The sequence below is a fragment of the Dromaius novaehollandiae genome, chromosome 22, assembly GCF_036370855.1.
Source record: "Dromaius novaehollandiae isolate bDroNov1 chromosome 22, bDroNov1.hap1, whole genome shotgun sequence".
NCBI lineage: Eukaryota > Metazoa > Chordata > Aves > Casuariiformes > Dromaiidae > Dromaius > Dromaius novaehollandiae.
The window spans coordinates 11,113,056-11,135,739 of NC_088119.1; the positions used below are offsets into that span (position 1 = coordinate 11,113,056).

Here is a 22,684-nt window from a genome sequence, read left to right on the forward strand (position 1 = left end):
CCCCTCCGCAGGTGCGTCCCGGCGCCGCGGGCTAATCCCGGCTCGGCTCGGCCCGGCCCGGCCCGGCCCGCCCGGGGCTCCCGCCCCGCCCCCGCCCCGCCCCGCCCCGGGCCCTGCGCGACGCCGGCACCGGGAGGGGCCTCGGCACCGGCAGCCGCCGGCACCGCCCCGCCGGCACCGGGACCCGCTCGGGACCAGCCCTCGGCACCGGCCGGCACCGGCAGGGCGGCTCCAGCCCCTGGAAAGCCAAGCGGGGTCCCTCGAGGCTGGGGAAGGGGCAGGATCCGGCCCGCCCAGTCCCAGCCCACGGCAGGGTCCCGCTGCCAGGCGCGGGGGCGCGGAGGGTCCCGGCGCCCCGCAGAGCCCCGCTCCTGCCCCGGTGCTCCCAGGCCCTGTGGCCGGCGGGGAGGCACGGGGCAGCCGGGGCAGCCCTGGGAGCGGGACCCCCTCCGCTCCGCTGCCGGGCCCTCCCCAGCTGGGCTGGGGGGCTCCGGCCCCTCGGGCTCCTGCAGACTCGCTCCAGCAGAATATCCTCCCTTCGCCCCCCACCAAGGCGAAAGGGGCCAGAGCTGGAAACGCGCAGACGCGGCAGCATCAGTCCGTGCCCTGGCACAACGGGCGAAGGTGCCAGCCTCGCTGGCTGCCCTGGCGCAGCCCCTGGCAGAGCCCTGAGCCCCCAGGTCCCACGCCCCCAGACAAGGCAAAGCCGCGTGACGCCAGACTCCCATTTATTGTAAAAGCCCAGCGGTGCCCTGAGCAGGCTCGGCCGGGGCCACGAGGAGGTATTTAAAAGTGCTATTTACATGGAGCTCCGGGGTTCGAGTCCCCAGGGTCCGTCCCCCTGCCGGGACCCCCTCTCCGATCCCACTCCCCCCCCCCAACCACCTCAGTAAAAGCCCTTTGCAGCCCCCTGGGCCTGGCTGCTGGTCAGGTCCTTCCCCCACTGTCCCTGGCACTCGCCGGGGCCGGCAGGGCTGGCGTCGGAGTGGCTCAGGGCCGGCGTCGGCGGGACGTCCGTGCCCGAGGGGCAGCCCGAGGCGTCGTGGCAGGCGCCGGGGCCCTCCCCGCGCTTGCCCATGGTGAGGATGCCGGCGGCGTGGTTGCCGGCGCCGTGCAGCAGGCGGTAGAGCCGGCTCTGGAAGGCCGGCGGGACGCTCTTCCTCTTGCCCAGCGTGAGGATGCCGGCGGCGTGGTTGCCCATGCCGTGCAGGAGGTCGTAGACGCGGCAGGAGCAGGTCTTCTGCCGGCAGCACTCGGGCACGTTCTGCCGGGCAGCGGCCAGGGAGCAGAGCAGCAGCAGCAGCAGGAGCCAAGCTGCTCTCTGGAGCTACCGGAGCAACGGGCCGGCGTCAGCGCGGGGGCGGCCGGACTGGCTGGGGCAGCGCGGCCCTCGGGCAGCCGCCCCGTGTCTCCGGAGCGGGCAGCCGGACGGCCAGCACCCAGCTGGGCTCCGCTCCCGCCTGCCCAGTCGCCATGGGGCTGCCTGCACGACCTCGCTGCCGGGGTGTCCCGGCTCCAACGGGGACAGAGCAGCTGCTGCACGGGGACAGGGCTGTCCCCAGCTTGGGCTGCGGCAAGGGGAGGCAGCGGGAGGGGACAGGGCTCACGGCCGGTCCTGGCCTCCCCATCACCGCTGCCTCACCGCTCCGGGGGAGCTCTCCCGAGAACAGCCCGGGGGCATCGCCCTCCAGCGCCCGGCAGGACGGGCAGCCCCGTGCCCCCAGGGATGGGGGGGCCGGGAGTCCTGCTCCCCCCTCCCCAGTCCAGCCCCGCAGGCCACTGTTCCTTCCCCCGGCAGGAACGAGCTGCAGGTATCCTCGCTGCCACCCACGTCCCGCCCCGGTGCAAGGCAGCAGACACCTGCCTCACCGCAGAGCACCGCGGGACGTGCAGCGAGAGCCCCTGTGCTCAGCCCCCGCCGCAGCGCAATGCTGCAGGCACCACGCGCCCCGCTCCCTGCACCCCCAGCCCGTGCGGAGCCAAGTCCCGGGTCCCGGGTCCCGGATCCTGGATCCCGGGTCCCAGCCCGCAGCGCAGCCTCCCCGGCATCGCCTCCCTCCCGGTCTCCCAGGCTGCCCGCGGCCCCGGTCAGCCCCAGCCGGGGGCTCATCCTCCGCCCCGCCGGGCCGCTCGCGCCTGGCCCCACCTTGCCGTTCGGTGCCTCCATCGTTCCCGGGCGTCTTCAGGTGGCCGAGCAGCGCTGGGGCATGACCCGCCGGGAGCCGAGGAGCAGAGCCGCCCTGAGCCACTCGCCCTGGCCGCGGGGCTTTATAGGGGCCGCCCCCCACCCGGCCCCCGGCCCTCGCCGGGCCCGGCACAATAGAGCTGCCAAAAATACCCCGGCAAGCGGAGGGGCCGGGCGGGAGCGGGGCCGGTCGCCGGGAGACGCGCACTCTTTGTCCCCGGTAGCTCGGAGACCGGCCGGGCCTCTCGCTCATTTGCAGCTCCCATTGCGCATGGCGCGGCTGCGGGACGCGGGAGGCTGCGGCGCCCGGCGCTAATGAGGCCGTAATTGCCTACGAGAGCCGCGGCCGGAAGGTCAGCGCCGGGAGGACGCAGCGGGTCCGCTCCCGACTGCCTGGCCCCGGACGATGGCATCTCCCAGGCTCATTCCTCGCGGCCCCATTAGGCTAATTACCGCTCCCAAACAAAGCGGGGATGGGGCCACGCGGCTCCATGCTGCAGCTGGCACGGCCCCGCGGTCCCCAGCACCGGCAGCGCCACCCTCCCCACGCTTCAGTGGCCCTTGGCCCCCCGTGCGGGCGCAGAGACGGAGCAGCAGGGCAGCAGCACAGGTCTCGCACACTTTATAACCGCTCCGCAGCCCCGGTCCGACCCCAGACCACCCTCGCTCGCGGCCTGCGCCCGGGACGCTCTCGCCCCGGGGGAGAAGTCCAGGACATTTTCCCTGATGCCAAAAGCCGCCCCTGCTGCCCGGGTGCCGGTGCAGCCCCCCCGCAGGGCAGGGCCCGGGGACGCCAGGGAGGGGGCGCGACCCGCCGCCCCACGGCGAGGGCACGGGGATCCGCCGGTGGAGCCAGGACGGATGCAGCAGGCCAGTTCTCCCCAGGGCTTGCAAAGGCAAAACCAGCAAACCTGAGTCCAGAGACGGGGCTGTTTTTCCAGTGGGGCCAGCGGGTCGGGCGCAGCGGGCTGGGGGCACATGCACGCGGCCGTCGGGGTGCCAGCATCCCCGCGGATGCAGAAGGAGGCTCGTGGGGAGCGGGACGGACGGGAGCAGGGACATCCTTCCCCAAACTCCCTGCTCTGCACCCAGAGCTGGTCCCCGCGAGGCTCTGCCGCTGCGCCAGCCCCGCTGCAGCCCTTCGGCCGCCCGTGGGCACAGCGGAGCCCTGCCCCGCGCGTCCCTCCAGCCGCAGCAACCCCTGCGGGCCGGCCGGTGCCCCCAGTCCAGGCCCTGCGGCCGCCGGCGATGCCGTGCCGCGGGCGATGCCGTGCCGCGGGCGATGCCGTGCCGCGGGAGCGCTCAGTCCGGGCCCCGGTGCCCCGCGCCGGGGTCAGCAGGACGCCGCGTCGCCGCCTCCTTCCGCCTCGGGGATGGGCTCCAGCGGGGTCCGCAGGCGGGAGGGGTCGGGCGAGGCCGAGCCGTTCCTGCCGATGCCGCAGGACTGCCCCGCGTTGTGGATCTGCCACAGGTTGTCCAGCGCCTCCGCCTTGGCGTGCTTGAGCAGGTCCGCCTGGCCCTGCCGCCGAGCAGAGGCGTCAGCAGGGCCCCGCGCCCCGGCCCCGCACCGGCTGCTCCCCGCCGCCCGGCCGTGCCGCGCCGCGCCGCAGCAGCCCCTGCCAGCCCGTGGGGCCGGCGAAAGGCTGGGGGTCCGCGTGGCCCAGGCCTGCCCGGCAGCGCTGCACGGAGACCCTCGCACGCAGCACGGCCTGCCCCAGCCGGTGCACGGTCCCACGCCACGGCCAGCCCCGCTGGCACGGCCACGGTCCCGCGAGGGGACAGCACGGGCTCAGCCCGGACTGCCAGAACCGGACCACGAGACCCCAACCGCTGCATCCCCAGTGCCGGCGGGGGGTCCGGCCCCCCAGGGCGCTTTGGCCAACGCTCCCGCGACATCCCTGAGGCGCTGGCAGGACTCGGGAGGGCCCGACTCCATCGCCTGCTGCCGCAGCACCTTTGCTGCTCCCCGAGGAAGCCTGCGAGATGCGCTGGGCTGTCCAGGGAGCCCCGGCCCAGCGGGGACTGAGCCCGCGGCCCTTGGGGGGACAGCCCGCGAGCGCTGCATCCCGCGTCCCCGCTCTCCGTCTCTCCGTCTCTCGCCCCGCTCACCTTCAGCACGGTGATGTTCCAGGCGAAGCTCTCCAGGGCCTTCTGCAGCTTCCTGCCCCGCAGCCCCTCCTTGGCCTCGATGCGGTGCAGCTCCTTGTGGAAGTCCATGCCTGCCCGGGGCGCAGGGGCAGCGCTCAGGCGGGCGCGACGGCAGCCCCAGACCGGCACTGCGGCCTGGCGCGACGCCCTTCGCCCGGCGTGGGGGGAGCGGTGGGGCCGACGGGGCGCCCAGCCCCACGCCACGCTCAGCCCCAAACCCGGGCGCACGCAGGGAGCCCAGCCAGCAGGACTGGCTCCCCCGGCCCCAGAGCTGAGGGTCCCCCCAGAGGGCTGCGATCACCCCCGGTGCCGGCACAGCCCTGAGACCCCCCCCAACCGCGCCGTGCACTGCGTGACATCCTCGTGAGCGGTGCTATATTTACCCCTCCCTGACGCAGCGCCGGCTCCGGGCCCACGCAAGGGCTCCCACGCGAGCCTGCCCGCCCGCGCGCCGTCAATCAGCGCCCCCCCACCCGCACCCCCCGCCGGCCCCGCGCCCCCCCGCCGGCCCCGCATCCCCCCCGCCGGCACCTCCCGCACCCCGGGGCACCGGCGGCCGGAGCAGCGCCGCAAACACCCGGGTGCAGGGGCCGGATGACCCCCGGGAGCTGCTGCTCCCAGTGCCTCGCGGCGCGGATCAGCTCCGGCTCCACCACCGCGGAGCCGCCCCGGGCCAGCCCGCGCCCCGGGGGACGATGCCCCCTCCATCTGCTCTTCACCCCGGCAGCACGGACCGACTCCCGCGGCCTTTCCCGGGCAGCCGTGCACCAGGGCGCAGAGCCCCCCGCGTCCGGGCCGGCTCAGGCCCCCCAGCACCCCGGCACCGTCCCGCTGCCCCGGCCGTGCCTCCCTCGCTCCCGCTCCCCACGCGCCGGCAGCGGCTGCGGGGCCGCGAGCCAAGCGCCGGGGAGGTTCCCGGGCTGCGGCACGGCCGGGGCACTGGGGCGGGCTGCCAGCAGCACCTGCCCGTGTGGGTTCAGCCATGCGTCTCCTAAGTCACAACACCCGGTTGCCACTTCTGCCGTCAGCCCCAGTCTGTTATTTCTGATGCTAATTATATTCCGGCGTTTGGCAGCTAATGACTCCTCTCCGCTTCCTTGTCAGCCTCCTCCGCGCTCCTCCCTCCCCTCCGGTGCTTCCCGCGCTGCCCACCTTCCCCAGGCGCCCTGCTCGGGGGTCCCGCCGCCCCAGACGGCAGCCCCGCGCCCCGCACCGCACCGCGGCCCCCTCCGCTCCAGCTGCCTCCCCCCGCACCCCCGGCGCTGCCCGGGACACGGGAAAACCGCAGAGCTGGGCTCTGGGCCACGCCAGCCGGAGCGGCTCTCCCACGGCCGGCTGGGACGGCGGCCAGGGCCCTCCCGGCTGCTCAGCCAGCGACCTGCAGCCCGGACGCCCGGCCAGGGGTGCGAAGGCGCGTGCCACCCGGCCCCCTCCGTGCACAGGCACACGCGTCCCTGCGCCTCCCGTCCGCGTGCACCGCCGAAACCCCAGCGCGCAGCCGTGCCCGCGCACCGGAGCCCACGCTGTGCTCGGCTCAGCCCTGCAGGGACGCGCGTCCGGCCTGGCCCCCAGCTCAGGGGCACGGTGTCCCCAGTGCCCCGGGGGACCTGCCACGGTGCCGGGATGCACGGCGGCTCCAGTGCCCCGGGACGGCGGTTGGGCGCAGCAGAGGAGCACGGGGCGCGGGGGCCGCGCCGCCCCCCCGGGGACCCACCTGCCTGCTGCGCCTGGATGAGCTTGCCGTACACGGCGTCGGCGGACTCGATCAGCGTCCGGCTCGTCTGGATCATCTGGGGGAGAGCAGCGGGGCGGTGTGAGCAGCGGGGCGGCCCCCCACGCACACGTCGCCGGGGGGGCCCTCGCCCCGGCCTCCCTCACCCCCGGCCTCCCTCGCCCCCGGCCTCGCCGCAGCCAGGTGCAGGGCGGCCAGCGCCTGGCCGGCAGCCAGGTCTCCCTGCAACACAAAGGAAGGAAGCGGCTCCGGCTTCGGCTATTAATGGGATTCCTCCCGCCAGGCGGGATCGCAGGATGCCCCCCGGCCCGGAGCTGGTGCCGGGCAGCGCACGCAGGGGGATGGGGTCTGCGCCGCGGAGCCGGGGGGAGCCTGCGCCGAGAGGCGGTCGGGTCCCTCGGGGGCACCCGCTGCTGCGGCCCCCCAGCCAAACCCCCCCGCCCCGGGGCGGATGCGAGCCCGGCGGGGGGCTGCCCTGGCGCCCCGCTCCCGGCTCTTACCGTCTCGTAGGCGGTGAGGACCTTGCGCAGCAGGTCGGGGATGGGGCCCCGGGCCTCCATGGGGGGGTACCGCTCCGCCAGGTTGAGGGTGACGCTGGGCGCGCTGTCGCTGTGCAGCAGCCACGCCGCCACCGTGATGATGCACTGCTTCATGTTGGCGGCAGGCGTCAGGCCGCAGAGCTCCTTGAAGGAGACCAGCGCGTTCTGCGGGCAGACACCGGCGTCAGGGTCCGGCCCCGGCCCCAGCCCGGCGCGGGGGCTGCCGAGCCCTCACTCCTGCCCCTGCCTGCCGGGAAAGGCCCCGTGTCCCCCAGCTCTCTGCTCCAGGTGAGGCCTCTCGTCCGCGTGCCCCCGGCTGCTCCGGAGCCGGGATCAGGACGGACACCCAGGTGCTCCCGACTCCTCGCCGCCCAGCCCCATCCTCCCCGGACGAGCCCGCGTCCCAGCTGGTCTGTACCACGGGTCCGGTACCTGCACGTTCTCCCGCAGGTCGGTGGCCTCCCGCAGCGGCTGGGTGGCCGTCCGGAAGACCTCGTCGATGGCCTTAATGCCGGTGGCCTTGGTGGAGGTGTACTCCCGCACGCGGCGGCCGCGGCGCCCCGAGAGCCCCCGGCGGTGCCCCTTGCCCCCGCCGCGGCGGTCGGTGATGGCCACGTGCACGAAGAGGGTGGCGTGGGGCAGGGGCTCCCCGGCCAGGGACTGCAGCGGGACGTGGCGGTACCCGGGCTGCAGGCACTCGAAGGGGATGGTGTACTGGGCGATGAACTCGTCGCCGATGTAGTCGTCGTCCAGCACCACGAAGCGCAGCACGGCCAGCTCCGGCAGGTTGATCTGGAACTCCAGGCTCTCGTCGAAGACCGGGTTGTCCCCGCTCTGCAGGGCCGTCTTGGTGCGGTGCTCGGCACAGTCGGCCGGGATGCCGTGGATCTCGGCGCAGACGTACGGCTCCACCACCTCCCCCTTGGCCCCCGAGCCCTTGGGCTTGGGCAGGTTCTGCCCGCTGATGACCTTGAGGTGCAGGAGCTGGGCGGGCACCCCCGGCAAGGAGTCCTTGGCGTTGGCGCTGAAGTAGGAGACCTCCTCGCGCATGATGGCGGGACGCAGGACGTAGCCGCAGGCCCCGTTCTGCCGGAACCAGCCCGCGTTCAGGTCCATCATGAGCCCCGGCGTCTGGTAGTTCATGGCCACCATCTGGCAGCCGCACTTCCAGAAGTCCTGCGGGTTCATGTTGCTGGCGTCGATGCGCATGGGGCTGGGGTAGACGCGGGAGAGGAACCGCTTGTTGTAGCTCACCAGCTCGGCGGGACACTCGTTGGCGAAGCGCCCGGCCTCCACCTCGCTGAAGGAGCACATCTCCCAGTAGCGCTGCCCCCGCCGCGAGCTCTCGAAGTCCCGGAAGGGCACGGCCTGGCAGAGGCTCACCAGCTCCGAGAGCTCCCGGCTGAGGCACGCCCGGCGCGGGGCACCTCCCTCCGGCACCTCCCGCTCCCCCCGGCCCGGGCGCCGCGCCAGCTCCCAGCCTTCCTCCTCGTCCGACACCTCGCCCTCGCTGTCCTGGCAGTCGGGCGGCAGCTTCTTGCCCTTGATGAGGATGCGGCCCTTGAGCTGCTCCGGGGAGGGCAGGTAGGACTCGGCGGGGCTGGGCGGCTCCAGGTACAGCTTGTCGCCCAGCGTCTTGCGCAGGCACTGCGCGGCGAGGCGCTGCTGGGCGGCCGAGCAGCGCGCCACGAGGCAGAGGATGAGCGGGTAGGCGGAGGCGGCGAAGGCGTGCTGCTCGATCAGCCCCACCGCGGTGCGGAAGGGCACGCAGGAGGCGGCCGAGGGGCTGGTGTAGACCACCGGCTCGCCGTCGGGGCCGTCCCACAGCACCAGCTCGATGCTGCGGCAGCCCAGGCCCAGGGCGCTGATGTAGCCGCCGATGTCCGAGCCGCCCCAGAAGTTGTCTTCCAGGAGGCAGGCGCTGTGGGCGGAGCTGATGTAGTAGTGGGAGAGCGGCTGCGCCATGTCCTGGCACACCTTGCGGTGCTGCGGGTCGAAGATGGAGCAGTCGGAGGAGAGCAGGTAGCGCGTGAAGCCGTCGATGGCCAGGTAGCCCTTCTCCCGGCCCTCCTTGGAGGGCTCGTACTTGCTGACGATCTCCAAGCACTTCTCCTCCGTCACCCCTTCCATGCCCTGCTCCACCTCCAGGAACATCAGCAGGTCCTTCAGGCCCAGGTACTCCTTGTTGCTGGAGAACTGCACCAGCAGGAAGAAGATCTCCGGCCGGGTGCAGAGCTCGCAGTAGGCCTCCACAAAGAGGTCGCAGGCCACGTCCATGCCCACGCGGTCGCTGGCTTTCTGCAGTTCCTTGAACTTCAGCTCGATGGTGGAGGCCTTCATGCCTGGGTTCAGGGCTTTGATCAGCTGCACAGCCCGGGACACGGGGATGCGGCCAGACTTCTCCAGGTCGGCGAGGTCGAAGACGGAGGAGATCCAGGAGGTCCGAAGGCAGGGGTGGCCGGTCCCAGGTGCCTCGGGCGTGTGCTTCCCGTAGGACACCAGGTACCGGAGCCCCATCACCCACGCGCTCACCACGTCGGCCGAGCTGGCCACCAGGTCCAGGGACTCGTAGTTGTCTCCGTAGATGATGGAGAAGGCGCATTCGTCTGGGAACTGGTCGGAGAGGCCGTTGCTGCGCAGGATGGGGGTCTTCTTGCCCACGCGCACCTCCTTGACTGACTTGATCTCAATCTTGGCCTTCTCCGAGTCCTTCTTGGAAGGCTCCCAGCGCACGGAGCGCATGTCCGAGTCCAGCACGAAGAAGCGGCTGTACATGCGGGAGTTGGAGCGCACCTTCTTCAGCTCGCAGCCCTCCAGCATGAAGGAGATGCAGGCGGCCGTGCTGTTGATCTTCCGGTCGTTGGGCATGGTGCTGAAGGACACCGTCTTCTTCTTCTGCACGGGCCGCTGCCGGGAGCCATCCTGCCGGGGCGGGGAGAAGGGGGCAGAGCTGTCAGGGCCGGTCCCGAACGAGAGGGCGACGATGGCGTTGCTCTTCCCACCCCGCCCCCAGCCGCAGGGTGCCCGGGGAGGCAAAGCCCCGCTGGGAGCCCAGCCCCATCCCGCGCCGGGCAGCCGCGGGCAGGTGGAAGGGGATGAGGGGCCGGGGCCTGGCAGCGGTGCCACGACCGAGCCCCGGCTCAGACCCCTCAGAGGAGCCCGCGAGCCCCTGCAGGGACCCGGGGAGGGGCTGCAGCTGGGGGGGGCGGCGGGGGCCGGGGGCTGCAGCCGGCGCAGCCCTCCCCAGGCCGAGCTCCCGGCCACGCGGGGACCTGCCGCTCCTCGCTCCGGGGCTGCCTGCGGCGGAAAGCAGAGGAGCAGCTCTGCCGCCGCCTCGGGGTCACGCTCTGGGGCACCGAGGGCCACCGTCCCCCGGCCAGGACGCCCGGCAGCACAGCGCGAAGCCCGGTCCAGCCCCACGCCGACCCCCTCGCCAGGCCCCAGGAGCGGGGGGGCAGCTCCAGCCGTGGCCTCCCCCACAGCTCGCTGCCCTGACTTATTTTAACTCTGCTTTCCTTCCTTCCTTCCTGCTCCCGGCCTTGAGCCGGATCCTTCCCCGCTGCTCGCTCACCGCGGAGGCCTGGCCCTGCAGGCCCCCCCGCGCAGGCGGCTCCGCATCCCCCATGCTGGGGGGCTGCCCCCCGCCGCCGCAGAGGGGCACGTGCCACCGCCCCGCACGCTTTTCGGGCAGGCAGCAAGCAGAGCCCCAGGCCGCGGGTGCCGGGGGGTCCACAGCGGCACGGGGCAGGGATGCTCCCGGGCTCTGCAGCGGCGCAGGGCAGGGATGCTCCGGGGCAGGGATGCTCCCGCGCAGGGATGCTCCTGTGCCCGGCCGCACGCTGCGATGCTCCTGGGCAGGGATGCTCTGGGGCAGGGATGCTCCCGCGCCCGGCCGCACGCTGCCCCCGGAGATGGAAGGGGAACCGTGCTACCGCTCGGAGCCGGACGGGGCCAGGGGGGGGGGAGCGAGGGGGAACAGCAGGGCTGGGAGCGTATTATGGGATGGATTTCATTAAGCAGGGCAGCGGGGAGGAGATTTAATCCACTTCTTTAAGATTATGGTGAGTCACCTCTAATCTGGTGGCAGCTCCAGCACGGGCGGGTTCTTCGCAGCCGCCCGGGTTTGGGGGCGATGGGGCCCCCCCGGCTCCCCAAGAGCTTTCACACCTCCACCATCCGGCTGCCGCAGAGCGGGTTAACACGCTGCATGAGCGTGTCCTGGCGTCTCACCCCCAGGGGACTGGATTTACCCCCAAGGGACCAGGGAGCCATGACCTAAGGGCGGCAGAGAAGGCGCGGGAGCAGGACGGGTCACGCAGGCAGCCTTGCGGCTCTGTCCCAGGGAGGGGGAAACGTCCCGGGGAGGGGGAAACGTCCTGGGGAGGGGGAAACGTCCTGGGGAGGGGGAGCCCGGCCCCAGCCCCACACCAGAGCCAGCTGGACCCTGCCGGCACGGAGGGAGATGCCCCCCGGACACACAGCACGAGCGAGGGCCAAGCTCGGGCAGGGCCCACGAGGTCACCCGTGCACAGCACGGTAACGCGGGATGGGACCGGGATGTGCAGGCATCGGGGCTCAACACCCGCCCCAGCACCGCTTCCCTGCAGCGCGGGTCCCGGCTGGCGAAGGCAGATCCTCGCTTCCGCCACCCCCAGCTCGCGCGCAGGAGCCGTTGGCATCCTCTCGCTGCCAGATCGCTCCAGGGAGCCGGCCGGGAGCCAGGATCCTGCCTCGGTGCCAGCCGGCTCCAGCTCCCGGGAGCGGGGATGTTCCCTGCTCCGACGCCCCGTCCCCACAGCAGGGCAGAGCACCGGAGCCAGGCGCAGCGCGGGGCTCAGGGACGGATGTTCACGCACGGCATCCCGGGAGCCCCGTCGTCCCGCTGGGACGATCCCTCGGGCCGAGCCACGGGATGCAGCCGCCGGGTGCCGCAGCCCGGCGGCAGGTTACGCCATCGGCGAGGAAGCAGGCGCGGGCCGAGCTGCCGGCACGCCGCAACGACGCGCTTCCTGCGAGCGGCAATCTGAGCTCACCACTGGCTCGCAGCACGAGCCCGCGGCCCCCGCGATGGCCGCTCGCACCGGGCAGCACGGCCGCGCTCCCCCCGGCCCCTCGCCGGCCCACGCCCGGCCCCGCGCACCCCACCCGGGCGGCTCCGCACCGGGCCGGCAGCGCAAAACAGGAAACCCATCCGGAAAGGAAACGCGGGGCGGGGGGCCCGCGCGCGTCGCGCGGCCGCCGGGACCTGCCTCCAGCTGCGCCAGCACCTGCCCTCGCCCACCGCAAGCGGCCGAACGCACCTGCCCCGGCGCCGGCCCCCGCCACCCCCCACGACCCCCTGCGCTTGCATGGGGCGCCGGGGAGGGGGGCGGCGGCGGCGGCGGGGGCCGGCGCGGCGCAGCCCCGACCACAGCCCGCTCTGCAGCCGGCCCCGGGGCGTGCACGGCCCCGCGCTGCTCGAGGAGCTCCGAGCGCTGCAGCAGCCGAACGCGCTTGCATCCCGGTACCGGATGGGAGCGACCGCATGTTGCCTCACTCCTGCAACCACCCGCTGGGTTAATACACCCTGCTCAGAGAAAGGAAGAGAAAAACCGCCGCTTCCAGCAGCCCGTTGCACAGGCGCTTCGCAGGCCAGCGTCCGCCCTGGGGACGCTCGGCTCAGCTCCGAGTGCTCCGCGAGCAGGGAGCAGTGCCGGAGCCGGCGGAGGGGCAGCTCCGCTCGGTGATAAGTAGGTCAGCAGCGAGGACGCGGCGCTCACGGCCCGGGAGAGGCCCAGCCGCAGCGAGAGGAGGATTCCCAGCCGGCGGGGGCCGGTGGCAGCGGGTCTTCCCGTGCTGCCGTGCACATCACACCCGTGCACATCGCACCCAAAGGGGAGCCGTGCCAACGGGGACGCCCCCCCCCCCCCACGCCGTCCCAGCCCGGGGCTCCCCGCACCCTGCGCTAAGCATCTCCTGAGCCAATTACCTCTGCGATCAGCGCCCTGGCAAGGCCCTAATCACAGCCGCCGCGTGACCGGCCTCGTCACCCCCGCGAGCGCGGGAAGCGCCGCCGGGCCGCAGCTGCCTCTCCCTTCCCGCAGCTCGTGCCGGCACAGCAGCTCGTGACGCCGGGACAGAGGAACCGAAAGCTGCCGGGGCCCAGGCGTCCGGGCAGCACCCGCAGCGCCGCAGCTGGCACCGCTGCCGGGGCCCCTTCTGCCGGCCGCGCCGCTCCGAGCCCGGTGGACGGAGCCGCTCCGGGCCTGGCTGCGACGGGACGCGTCCACAGCCGGTTCCCCAGGTCCGGGTCCTCCCCGAGGTCGCGCGGCCCCGTCCCGCACCGGGCAGCACGAGCGGGAGCGCGGATAGACAGCGGCCCCGCGCCGGGCGGAGGCGGCCAGGAGCAGCCAGGGCTTTCCTCCACGCGCCCGTTCCCTGCCAAGGAGGGAGGGTGACACATCCGCCCACCGCGGCACCAGCTGCCGCTCCCCAGCACGGCGCCGGTGCAGCTCCCGCGGCTCCGGCAGGAGGGGGAGGCGGCACCACGGCCGCGGGACAGGCCGGCGCGGCACCGGCACCGGGCACATCCCGCAGCAGCCAGAAACGGAGCCAGCACTGCCCCGGTCCCCGCTCCGGCACCCCCAGCCCTCCGGGCCCCCAAACCCCTCCGCTTCCAACCTGGGAAGAGAGCAGGGAGCAGGTCCTCCTGCGGGGACGTGGGGATGCCGGCGCCCTGCTCTCCATCCCCGGGCGCCCCACGCAGCCGCTCTGCCGGCTCCCGTCACTGCAAGGAGCCGGCTCCGAAGCCACCCGGCCTGGCCGGCCCCGGACTCCCCCTGCCCCGGCCCGGTGCTTTGCGCTTTCGGATTCGCTCCCGCAGCCGCTGCTGGAAATCCCGTAAAATAACAGCCTGGGGCTCTTCCCACACGTGCTTCCAGCGCGTCACCAGCCAGCCTCTGCCGGCCCGCTGCCGCAGCCGCCGTGACCGGTGCCCCGCTGCGAGCGGCTGCCTCCGGCCGGGCGCCGGGAACGATGGAGCAGCGCCCGGCGCGTGGGAACGGCCTCCCCGCAGTGCCGGGCCCCGAGGCTGCTCCCGCGCCGGCCGGCCCCTCGCAGCACACGGGGCGCAGCCGAGCACGGCCGGCCTCACCTGCGCGGCCCTCCGGCACCCAGGCCGACGTCAGCCCCCGGGGGGCTCGGAGGCGCGTACCCGGGAGCAGGGCGGGCTGGGGCCGCCCTCCGAGTGCGACCTCCTCTGCAGCCGGGCCTCCCCCGCCGGGCTCCGGCTCGGGGCCGCGCGACCTTCGCGTAAGGCCAAACCGCGCCGTGACGCACGGCCGCTGCAAGAGGACGCGCCCAGCCCGGCGCCCGGTGCGGAGGGGAGAAGCAGCCCCTGCGTGCGCTCGCCTCCAGCGCCCGCGGCACCTCCGGCCTCGCCGCGGGGAGGCTCACGGCGGCCTCTCGGCCTCCCCGAGCATCTGCTGCCCGTCGCTGCTGGCTGCAGGGCGGCAGAGCCGGCGGCGCCCGCGGTGCTGCAGGAAGAGGAGGACCCTGGAGGAAGAGGAGGACCACAGGGACCTGGCAGGGAAGCCAGGCGTTGGGCCGGTCCCCAGCAGGCACCAGCCCGGCGCTGCGGGAAGCACCGGGAAGTCTCCTCTGCCCGCCCCAGGCGCTCCCGCACGAGGCCCCTGCGGCCCTGGTCTGCGCAGGGAGCCCAGCCGGGGCGACGGGCGGGCAGAGGAGCTGCCCAGGGCGCGGGCAGCCGCCACGCTCCCACCACGGCCACCTCCCTTCGCCCAGGCACCGAGGTCCCGGAGCGCAGGGAAGGGGCCGAGGTCCCGGAGGCAGGAGCGCAGGGAAGGGGCCGGCAGCGCGGGAGCAGCCCACACGCGGGGTATTAATAGTAGCGGAGCTCTAGCGGCTTAAAATAGGCTGCCAGGAGCGGGGAGGCGGGTCCCGGGCAGAGGCGACCTATTGTGTCAGCGAGCGACGCCGACGCAAGCGCAATTAGGGGGACCAATTTAGAAGAACGCACGCGTGACCTGCTGCCCACCGGCGCGGGGGAGCCCCCGGGACCCTCCCTCGGCCACGGCCCCCCGGGGACCGCGGCCACGCCGCAGCGCTGGCGCGAGGTCTGCGCTGGCGTCGGGGGACGCTGGCCAGGCTGGGCCCGAGGCTCGTCGCTCCTGCTCGCAGGTGAAAGCGAGAGCGTGCTGGGGGCGGCTCGCCCGGCACCCACGGGTGCCCCCGAGCAGGATGGGGCGACGCTGCGATGTGGCGGCGGCCGGGCAGGGGAACAGCGGCGGCTGCACGGGGCGGCTCAAGGCCACGCGGGAAGGACAGGCCTGGCCCGGGAGCGCACAAAGCCGGACCGGGCCGTGCCCTTGGCGGACTCGCAGGGCAGGGGGACCGGGGCAGCCCCGCCGAGAGCAGCCCCCGCGCCCCGCGGAGGGGCGAGCCCCGTGCCCGGCCCGGCGGCCTCCCAGCCCCGCGCCCACCCGCCGGGAACCCGCCGGCCGCCCCGAGGGTGCGGGCGCAGCCCCCGGCCGCGGAGCCGCCAGAGCCGCCCCGAGGGCGAGGACGGACGGTGCCGAGCCGGCTCCGGCAGCCGGGCGGGGCCAAGGGCTGCTCCCCCGGGGCCCGGCCCGGCTCGGCCCGGCTCGGCTCGGTGCTCTGCAGGGCCCGAGCCCTCCGCAGATGCCGGGGACCGGGACCGGGGCCGGGAGCCCCCTCCCCGCCGAGCGCCCCGGGGGCGGCCGAGGGCGCCCGCAGCCGGGTGCTCCCGCAGCCGGGGGCCGCGGCGCTGGGGCGGGGGCCGGTTCCGGGAGCCGGTTCCGGGGGGGGGTCGGTGCCCGGTGCCGCTCTCACCTTCATGATGCTGGCGCGGGGCGCGGCGGGCGCGGGGCTCCGCTCCGCCGAGTCCTCGCGGCTGCTGCTGCCCGAGCCCGAGCCGGGGCTGCCGCCGCCGCCGCCGCCTTCGCCGCCGCGGGGCCCGTTGGGCAGCGGCGCGGCGGGGCGGGGCGAGCCCGGCGGCGGGGCGCCCCGGGGCCCCTCCGCCATCCCCCGCGGCCTCAGGGCAGCGGCCGCCGCGGGGCCCCGGGCGCCCCCGGTGCCTGCGCCGCCGCCGCCGCCGCCGCTGCGGGCTCAGTGGCGGAGCAGGCGGGAGGCGGCGCGGCCGGGGGGGAGGGACGGGGCCGGGGCCGGGGGCGGGGACGGCGGCGGCGCGGCCCCCCCGCCCCGGGCTGCAGCGGCGGGCAGCGGGGCCGGGCCCCGGCGCCCCGGGACCTCCCGCCGCCGCCGCCCGCGGCCCCCCGGGCCCCCGCCCAGCCTCCCGCCCCGGCAGGGCGCCCGGCCAAGCCCGCACCTGCAGCCAGGAGCCCTGCAGCCCGGCACCGAAACCCGGGCATCGACCCAGCCTGCAGCCGGGCACCCAGACCCGGGCACCCAGACCCGGGCACCCGACCCAGCTTGCACCCTGCAGCCCTGCACCCACATCCAGGCATCTGCACCCAAGCCTGGGCACCCAAACCCGGGCACCCAAACCAGCCTGCATCCTGCAGCCGGGCACCCAAACCCGGGCACCCAAACCAGCCTGCATCCTGCAGCCGGGCACCCAAACCCGGGCACCCCACCCAGCCTGCACCCAGGACCTGCCCACACCCTGCAGCGTGGCACCCCGCAGCCCGCCACCCAAAGCGAGCCCGTGCCCGGCACCCTGTCCCCCCAGCCCGGCTCACACGCTGCAGCCTGGCCCCAACCCCAGCTGCGCCCGGCAGCCTGGCCCTGCTCAGCCTGGTTCCCGGCCAGGCCTGCAGCTCCGGCAGGATTTGGGGTTGCCCCGGGGCTCTGCCGTCCCGGCACTGCCCGGCCCCTCCGTCCACACAGCCCGGGCGATGCCCAGCGCAGGGCAGGACCCGGGCAGGGGGCACGGGCGCAGCCCCTGCAGCGCACACACCCGCGGGCCCGCGGCAGGGGCCTCGCTCTGCCCCTCTGCCTCCTCCCAGCAGCCCCGGGAGGAAACGCCAGGGATGAACCCACGACGGCCCGGCCCGGCCCAGCCCGGCCCGCCGCAGCTCCAGCCCAGCCCTCGCCCACCGCGCCGGCAGTGGGGGCTCGGCCCAGCCCGGGGCAGCTCCCTGCAGCAGAGCTGTGGGCCGGCGCGAGGCTGCGATTCGAGCTGGTGTGGCCGCGCCGGGTGGAGCGGGGGGCTGCAGGGCGCCGCTCCCGCGAGCAGCCCCGGCTGGTGGGGCTGGCTGCGAGGCCTGGCGGCGGGGGGGCCGTCGGGAAGGGCCGTGCTGGCACGGCAACAGCAGCTGCTGGGGCGGCCTGGGCAGGGCACAGCTGCACGGGTCTCTGCCAGCACAAGGATGCCGGGGTGCCCCACCAACGTGCCAGAGCCCAGCTGCACCATCCAGGCGTTTATCCAGCAACCACTGACCCCCTCCCCAACCACCAAATCCCCTCATCTGGCCCTGTCAGCACCATGCACACCCGATGCGCGCCGGCCCGGGACAGCATCCCTGCTGGGACAGCAAGCCCAGCGCACGTCCTCGCCGGCGACGCGCTCTCCAGCCGCACGCACCATTTCTCCCCTGCTTGCACCAGGAATTTTGCTCCAGGCTTTTCTCCCAGCAGGGGAGGGGGGCGGGAAGAGGCCTCGGCACGGTCTCCACGCCTGGCCTGGCGCCGTGGGGATGCGGCTGCGCCGTGCGCGGCTGCTGAAGGCAGCGTCTTCTGCCAGCGGCCTCGCTTGCCCCCCCCCCGGGAACAGCTGTCTGCGCAGCAAGGTCCCCAAGCAGCACGGCTCCGGAGCCTTAAAATAGACCCCAGACAAGGGGGGAAAAGAGCTGGGCCCCCTCCCCGCCTGCGGGGTTTGGGCCTCAGAGGCACAAACAGCCTGGTGCCCCCAGAGCCCGGACAGACGCCGGACTGGTTGAGTAGTCACGGCCGGCCCTGCCCCAGGCCAGCAGCAGGAACCGGCAACGGGGACTTTTCAATCAGCGAGGAGAGCCGGGGCTGTCACCGAGAAATCTCTTAATGGGGATTAAAAACAAAACAACACTCAATCCCAGAGCACTGCCCTTTATTTATTTTTGAGAGATAATCCTCCTTTATTTCACTTCTTTTTTTTTTTAATATTAAAAGCAGCCCTTATTGTTTCCTAAACCAGCGGAAATTCCCTGGAGCCCGGCTCAGAGGCGGCTCCCACGTGGGAGCAGCCGCGGTCTGGCCCCGACCCGGCAGCGGGGCTCGGCGGGTTACTGGGGCGCTGCCTTGTGTCCCCGCGCGGGGGGGGACCACGCGCCCCTCCGCATCCGCGCTGCAGCCTCGGCAGGGCCCGGCAGCGCCTGTGCCACCGGGCAGCCCCTGCCATCCAGAGCCGGGGTGCCGGGCGGGATGTGCTCGAGCGCTGCCCCACCGCCGCGCGTGGCGGGTCCCCGGGCCCTCGCCGTGCAAGGACGGGCCGTGCCGGCCGCGGGGCGCGTCCTCCGAGTGGCAGCCAGGCCGCGGGGAGCCCGGGCCGCCCTAGGAGACGACGGCGCTCTGGATGGCGGCGAGCAGCCGCCTCTCCCGCAGCACCCTGGGCATGGGCCGGGGGCGGCCCGCGGCCTCCCGCAGCCGGGCGAAGGCCCCCGCCGCCACCAGGTGCAGCCGCAGGGGCCCGATGCTGCCCTTGAAGCGGAAGGACTTGTAGGTGGGGAAATCCTCCTGGAGGCAGTGGTCCAGCTGCAGGGAGAGGGGGAGGCTGCCGGCGCCCGTCCCCACCCCGCGTTTCCTCCCCCGCAGCGCTGTCGCCCCTGCAACGCCCGGTGCCCCCCCCCCAGCAGCACAGATCCCCCCCCCTCCCCGTGCAGCCGGGCCGTGGGGCAATGCTGGTGTGCTGCACGCCCCGCCAGCCCAGGACGCCAGGCATCGCCTTGGGCTCCGGCAGCCGCCAAGCAGCACGGGAGCCCGGCGGGCGCGCAGGCTGCCGCACGAGCACTGCCACCGCGTGGCTGCGGCCGTCCCGCTCCCCGGCAGCCCGGCGCCGAGCGCAGCCCCCGGTGCAGAGCCCGCAGCGCCGAGCCCGCAGCGCCGTACCTTGTAGCGCTGCCCCTCCGACAGGTCCCGCAGGCCCCGCAGCTCCACGAACACCTGGTAATGGGGGGCGCAGGCCCCCGAGGAGGCGCCTGCGGTGGCACAAGCACGTTAAATCCAGCGGGAGGGTCCGGGGGGAGGGGGCGCGGAGCCCCCGGCAGCGCGTGGGGTCACTCACCCAGCAGGACGCTCTCCACGCACACGTAGTCGACCAGGCGAGCCCCCGGCCACAGGGCCACGGCGCGGCGCAGGCTCTGCAGAAACCGCTCCTCGGGGATGCTCTCGCCCCGCACGCTCAGCGTCTGGCTCTCCCTGCGGAGCAGAGGCCCCGTGGGCGCCGGGAGATGCTGCCGGCTCCCTCCCGCCGCGCCGCCCCGCGGGACGGACCCCCTCGGCGGTCCCCACCTGCGCACGGGCTCCACCACGGGACACTGCTTGTGAAACCCGGCCACCCGCAGCACCTCTCCCGCGCGGCACCTGCGCGGGGCGGAAGGCAGCGTGACGGGGGGCCGGGGCCAGCGCGGGATGCAGCCCACCCGCGGCGGGGCGAGGAGGCACCTGTACTCGCCGGGCCGGGCGGTGAGGACCAGCCCGTACTCCCGGCCCTCCCAGAGCTCCCCCAGCAGCGCCGTCGCCGTCGCCTCCTCGGCCGCGCAGGGCAGGAACTCGCAGAAGGCCCAGTCGGGGCAGAGCAGAAAGCGGGCGCTCGGCTCCTCCGGCCACAGGTTCACGCCGAGCAGCGCTGCGCGGAGAGGTGGTGCCGGTCAGCGGAGAACCCCGGCCCCGCCGGCGCCTCACTCGCCCGCTCCGAGGGGAGGAAACGGTCCCAAACGCGGCCGTTTTCGGAGAAGCCCGCGGGTCTCCGTCGAGGAGCGATGCAGGGAGATGCACCGCTCCTGGGGTAGGGCGAGGAGGGTTTGCGCTGCCGTGCAGCGGTGGGTCCCCGCAGCGGGTCCCCGGCCGGGGACACTCACCTCCAGCCGCCCGGTAGAAGGGGCAGTAGAAGGGGAGCCCCTTGCAGTCCTCCTGCCGCAGGGCATCGCAGTAGAGCCGCTCCCCTCCGTGCGCCGTCCCCAGCACCACCACCTGCAGCTGCGGCCACAGGCGCCGCGCGATGCCCTCGAAGCCCCGGGCGCACTCGGCCCGCAGCTCGGCGGCCCGGGTGGCATCAGGCGCCAGCAGCCCCTGCAGCCGGCGACGCGCGTCCTCGGGCAGCTCCGGCCGCGGGCTCAGCCGCCCCAGCGCCAGCTCCTCGGCCAGGTCGGGCCAGCCGGCGCGCAGGGCCGCCAGCGCGTCGCCGAGCTCGGAGGCCAGCCCGGCCTCCAGCACGCGCAGGCCGCGCTCCCGCAGGGCGAAGAGCAGCTGCAGCCGCAGGGCCGCGGCCCGCGAGGGCACGGCGCCCGCCTCGCCCGGCGTGCAGTACAGCGTGGGCAGGGGCCAGCCCGCCGGGGCGCGGGGGCCGCCGGGGGCCCAGCAGAAGAGGGCCGTGCCCCGGAGGGCCAGCGCCTGCGGGAAGGCGGTGCGCAGCGCGTCCAGGTACAGCAGGGCCCCCTGCGCGGAGAGACGGGGAGAGACCGCGGGAGACCCGAGCCCTGCGCCGGCGGGCGGCTCCACCGCCCCCTCCCCGTGCTGGGGCTGCAGCTCCTGCCTTCGCCCCGTACCTGGAGCGGGGGGTCCGCGGCCCAGCAGCTGCGGAGCAGAGCCCAGGGGCCCGGCAGCGGGAGCGGGGCCCCCTGCCCGCCCGGGTCCCCCTCAGGGCCGCTCGGCCTCAGGGGGTGGCTCTCCCGGAAAGCGTCCGAGCCTGCGGGAGAGACAGCGCGGGGCAGGCCGGCGCCGCGGGATAGGCGCCCCGCCGCCCCCCGGCCCCCCCGGGCCCCGGCTCACCTGGGGCCGCCCCCGCGGGCAGCAGCCGCCGCAGCCGCCGCTCCTGGCTGTGCCGCACCTCGGTGCCCCGCAGCTCCAGGCGCCGCCGCTGCCAGCCCGCGGCGCGGCCCAGCGCGGCCCGGGCCAGCCGGTGCCGCAGCGCCGGGGCGGCCGGCAGCACCGCGCCCACGGCCACTGCCATCGCCACGGCCACCGCCACCGCCACGGCCACCGCCACCGCCACGGGCAGCGCCGCCGCGGCCGGCAGCATCCCGGCGCCGCGCCCCGCCGACCCCGGCGTCCGCACTCACCCGGCCCCGGGGCCGCCGGGCGCGGACCCGCGCACCGGAGTCACCGCGGCGCCTTCTGCACCGTGCACGGACCCCGGGCACCGGAGCCCCCCCGTCCGCCGACCCCGGGAACCGGAATCGCCCCGGCGCCCACCCCCACGGGTACGGACTCCGGGCTCCGCAATCACCCCAGCACCGCCCCGCACCGCGCACGGACCCCGGCACCGGACTCCCCCCGTCCGCCGACCCCGCGCACCGGAACCCCTGCACCGCCACGCACCGCGCACGGCCCCCGGGCACCGGATCCCCCTGTACGGACCCCGGCACCGGACCCCTCCCATCCACCGCCCCCGGGCTCCGCAATCACCCCGGCACCGTCCGGCACCGCGCACGGCCCCCGGGCACCGGACCCGCCCGCATCGCCCCCGTCCAGCGCGCGGCCCCGGGCACCGCCCCCGCCCCCCGCGAACCCGGGCCCGGCCCGGCCCGCGCGCACAGGGCGGGCGATAGCGGGTCCGCCCCCCCGGATATTCCGCCTCCGGCAGAAATGACGGGGAATGAGCGCGACCGCCCGCGCCCGGCCCGTCCGGCCCCCGCTGCCGCCGCCCGCCCCGTCCGGCCCCCGCCCGCCCCCCCCCGCTGCCGCCGCCCGCCCCCCGCCCCGTCCGGCCCGGCCCCCGCCGCGGTCCCGCCCGCCGCGCGGGGAAAGGACACGGCGCAGCGCCGCCGCCGCTTGGGATCACGGGTTTTACCTTCTCCTTTCGAAAAAAAGAAAAAAAAAGAAAAAGAAAAAAAAGAAAAGAAAAGAAGAAAAGGCACCGCCGATGCCCGGCATCGCAGGGCGCGCGGAAACCCCCGCCTCTCCCCCGAGTGGCGGACGCGAGCAGAGAACGAGATTGCAAGTAGAAACCGAAAGCGAACGCGGCCAGTTCTGCACACCTCGGCAAGAGAATTCTCCTTTAAAAAAAAGTGCAAGTTGTCTGTTTTTCTTTGCTTTTCCCCCAGGAAAACGCTCGCCCCCGGTGAGGGGGGCCCGGCGCTGCGGCGCCTTCCCGCCCGCCCCGGCAGCTCCAGCGCTCCAGCCTGCAGGATGCGGCCGGCGCCGGTGCGGAGCCCTGCGACGCCAAGCACCGGCACCCGGGACCGGCCCCGCCGTCCCGGCGGCCGGGGGGGGCTCGGGACCCGGCCCGGGGCAGGGGACGGGGCCGCGGTTCCCGGGGCGGCCGCTGGTGCGGCAGAGGGTGCTGAGCTCGACCCGGCCCCGCGAGCGGCCCCGGGGCCGGGCAGCGACGCGAGGGGGACGTGGGGCCCCCCGGGACGGCTCCCCCCGCCCCGCAGCCCAGCCCGGCCGGGGCAGGGACCTGCATCCTCCCCCAGACACACGTGAAACCCAGAGCTTTTGTGTTACAAAAATATTCGGTGCTTTATTTACTCTGTGGTAGAAAAATAACATTGCCAGGGAACCAGGGTTTCTCAGACAGGCGGAGGGGAAAGAGCGGGGAGAGCGGAGGGCTCCGCTCCCGACCCCCCCGTCCCCGCCGGCCGCGCTCGCGCCCGGCCTCCCTCGCCCTGGCCCTGGCCTCACCCGGCCTCCCGCGCACCGCGGCGGCACTGGGGGACGGGGAGGGACGCGCTGCCGTGCCGGGGCCGGGGGCTCCCGCGTCCTCCACGGGCCGGGGTCCCCGCTGGGCCGGGCCGGGCCGGGCCGGGCTGAGCCCCCCCGGGGCCACGCACACACACGCTCCCCCCGCGCAGAGTCACTAGGAGAAAACAACAAGGCGAACGCGCACATCGCCGGCGGCGGCAAGCAGAGGCGAGGCCGGGCGCCCGGGGGGGCGGCGCGCGAAGCAGAAAGCCGAAGCTGGGC

At 74.9% G+C, this 22,684-nt stretch overlaps 3 protein-coding genes across 3 annotated transcripts; all 3 read right to left on the minus strand.

Annotated features, from left to right (window-relative positions):
• Window positions 1-886: 886 nt before the first annotated feature.
• On the minus strand, window positions 887-2,167 carry HCRT (hypocretin neuropeptide precursor). The gene is made up of 2 exons (XM_064524511.1): window positions 2,147-2,167; window positions 887-1,327 (listed from the first exon to the last, which is right to left on the minus strand). Exons 1-2 carry the CDS (start codon window positions 2,165-2,167, stop codon window positions 887-889), a joined length of 462 nt encoding a protein of 153 aa, XP_064380581.1.
• Window positions 2,168-2,791: 624 nt separating this feature from the next.
• Window positions 2,792-15,646, minus strand: LOC112992585 (inactive phospholipase C-like protein 2). The gene is made up of 6 exons (XM_064524779.1): window positions 15,455-15,646; window positions 7,037-9,526; window positions 6,566-6,769; window positions 6,048-6,123; window positions 4,295-4,404; window positions 2,792-3,704 (listed from the first exon to the last, which is right to left on the minus strand). Exons 1-6 carry the CDS (start codon window positions 15,644-15,646, stop codon window positions 3,519-3,521), a joined length of 3,258 nt encoding a protein of 1,085 aa, XP_064380849.1. The 3' UTR covers window positions 2,792-3,518.
• A 2,006-nt stretch (window positions 15,647-17,652) lies between these two features.
• Window positions 17,653-21,424, minus strand: GHDC (GH3 domain containing). The gene is made up of 8 exons (XM_064524780.1): window positions 20,549-21,424; window positions 20,326-20,465; window positions 19,639-20,215; window positions 19,223-19,406; window positions 19,070-19,141; window positions 18,843-18,976; window positions 18,668-18,756; window positions 17,653-18,313 (listed from the first exon to the last, which is right to left on the minus strand). Exons 1-8 carry the CDS (start codon window positions 20,796-20,798, stop codon window positions 18,113-18,115), a joined length of 1,647 nt encoding a protein of 548 aa, XP_064380850.1. The 5' UTR covers window positions 20,799-21,424; the 3' UTR covers window positions 17,653-18,112.
• Between the last annotated feature and the right edge of the window lie 1,260 nt (window positions 21,425-22,684).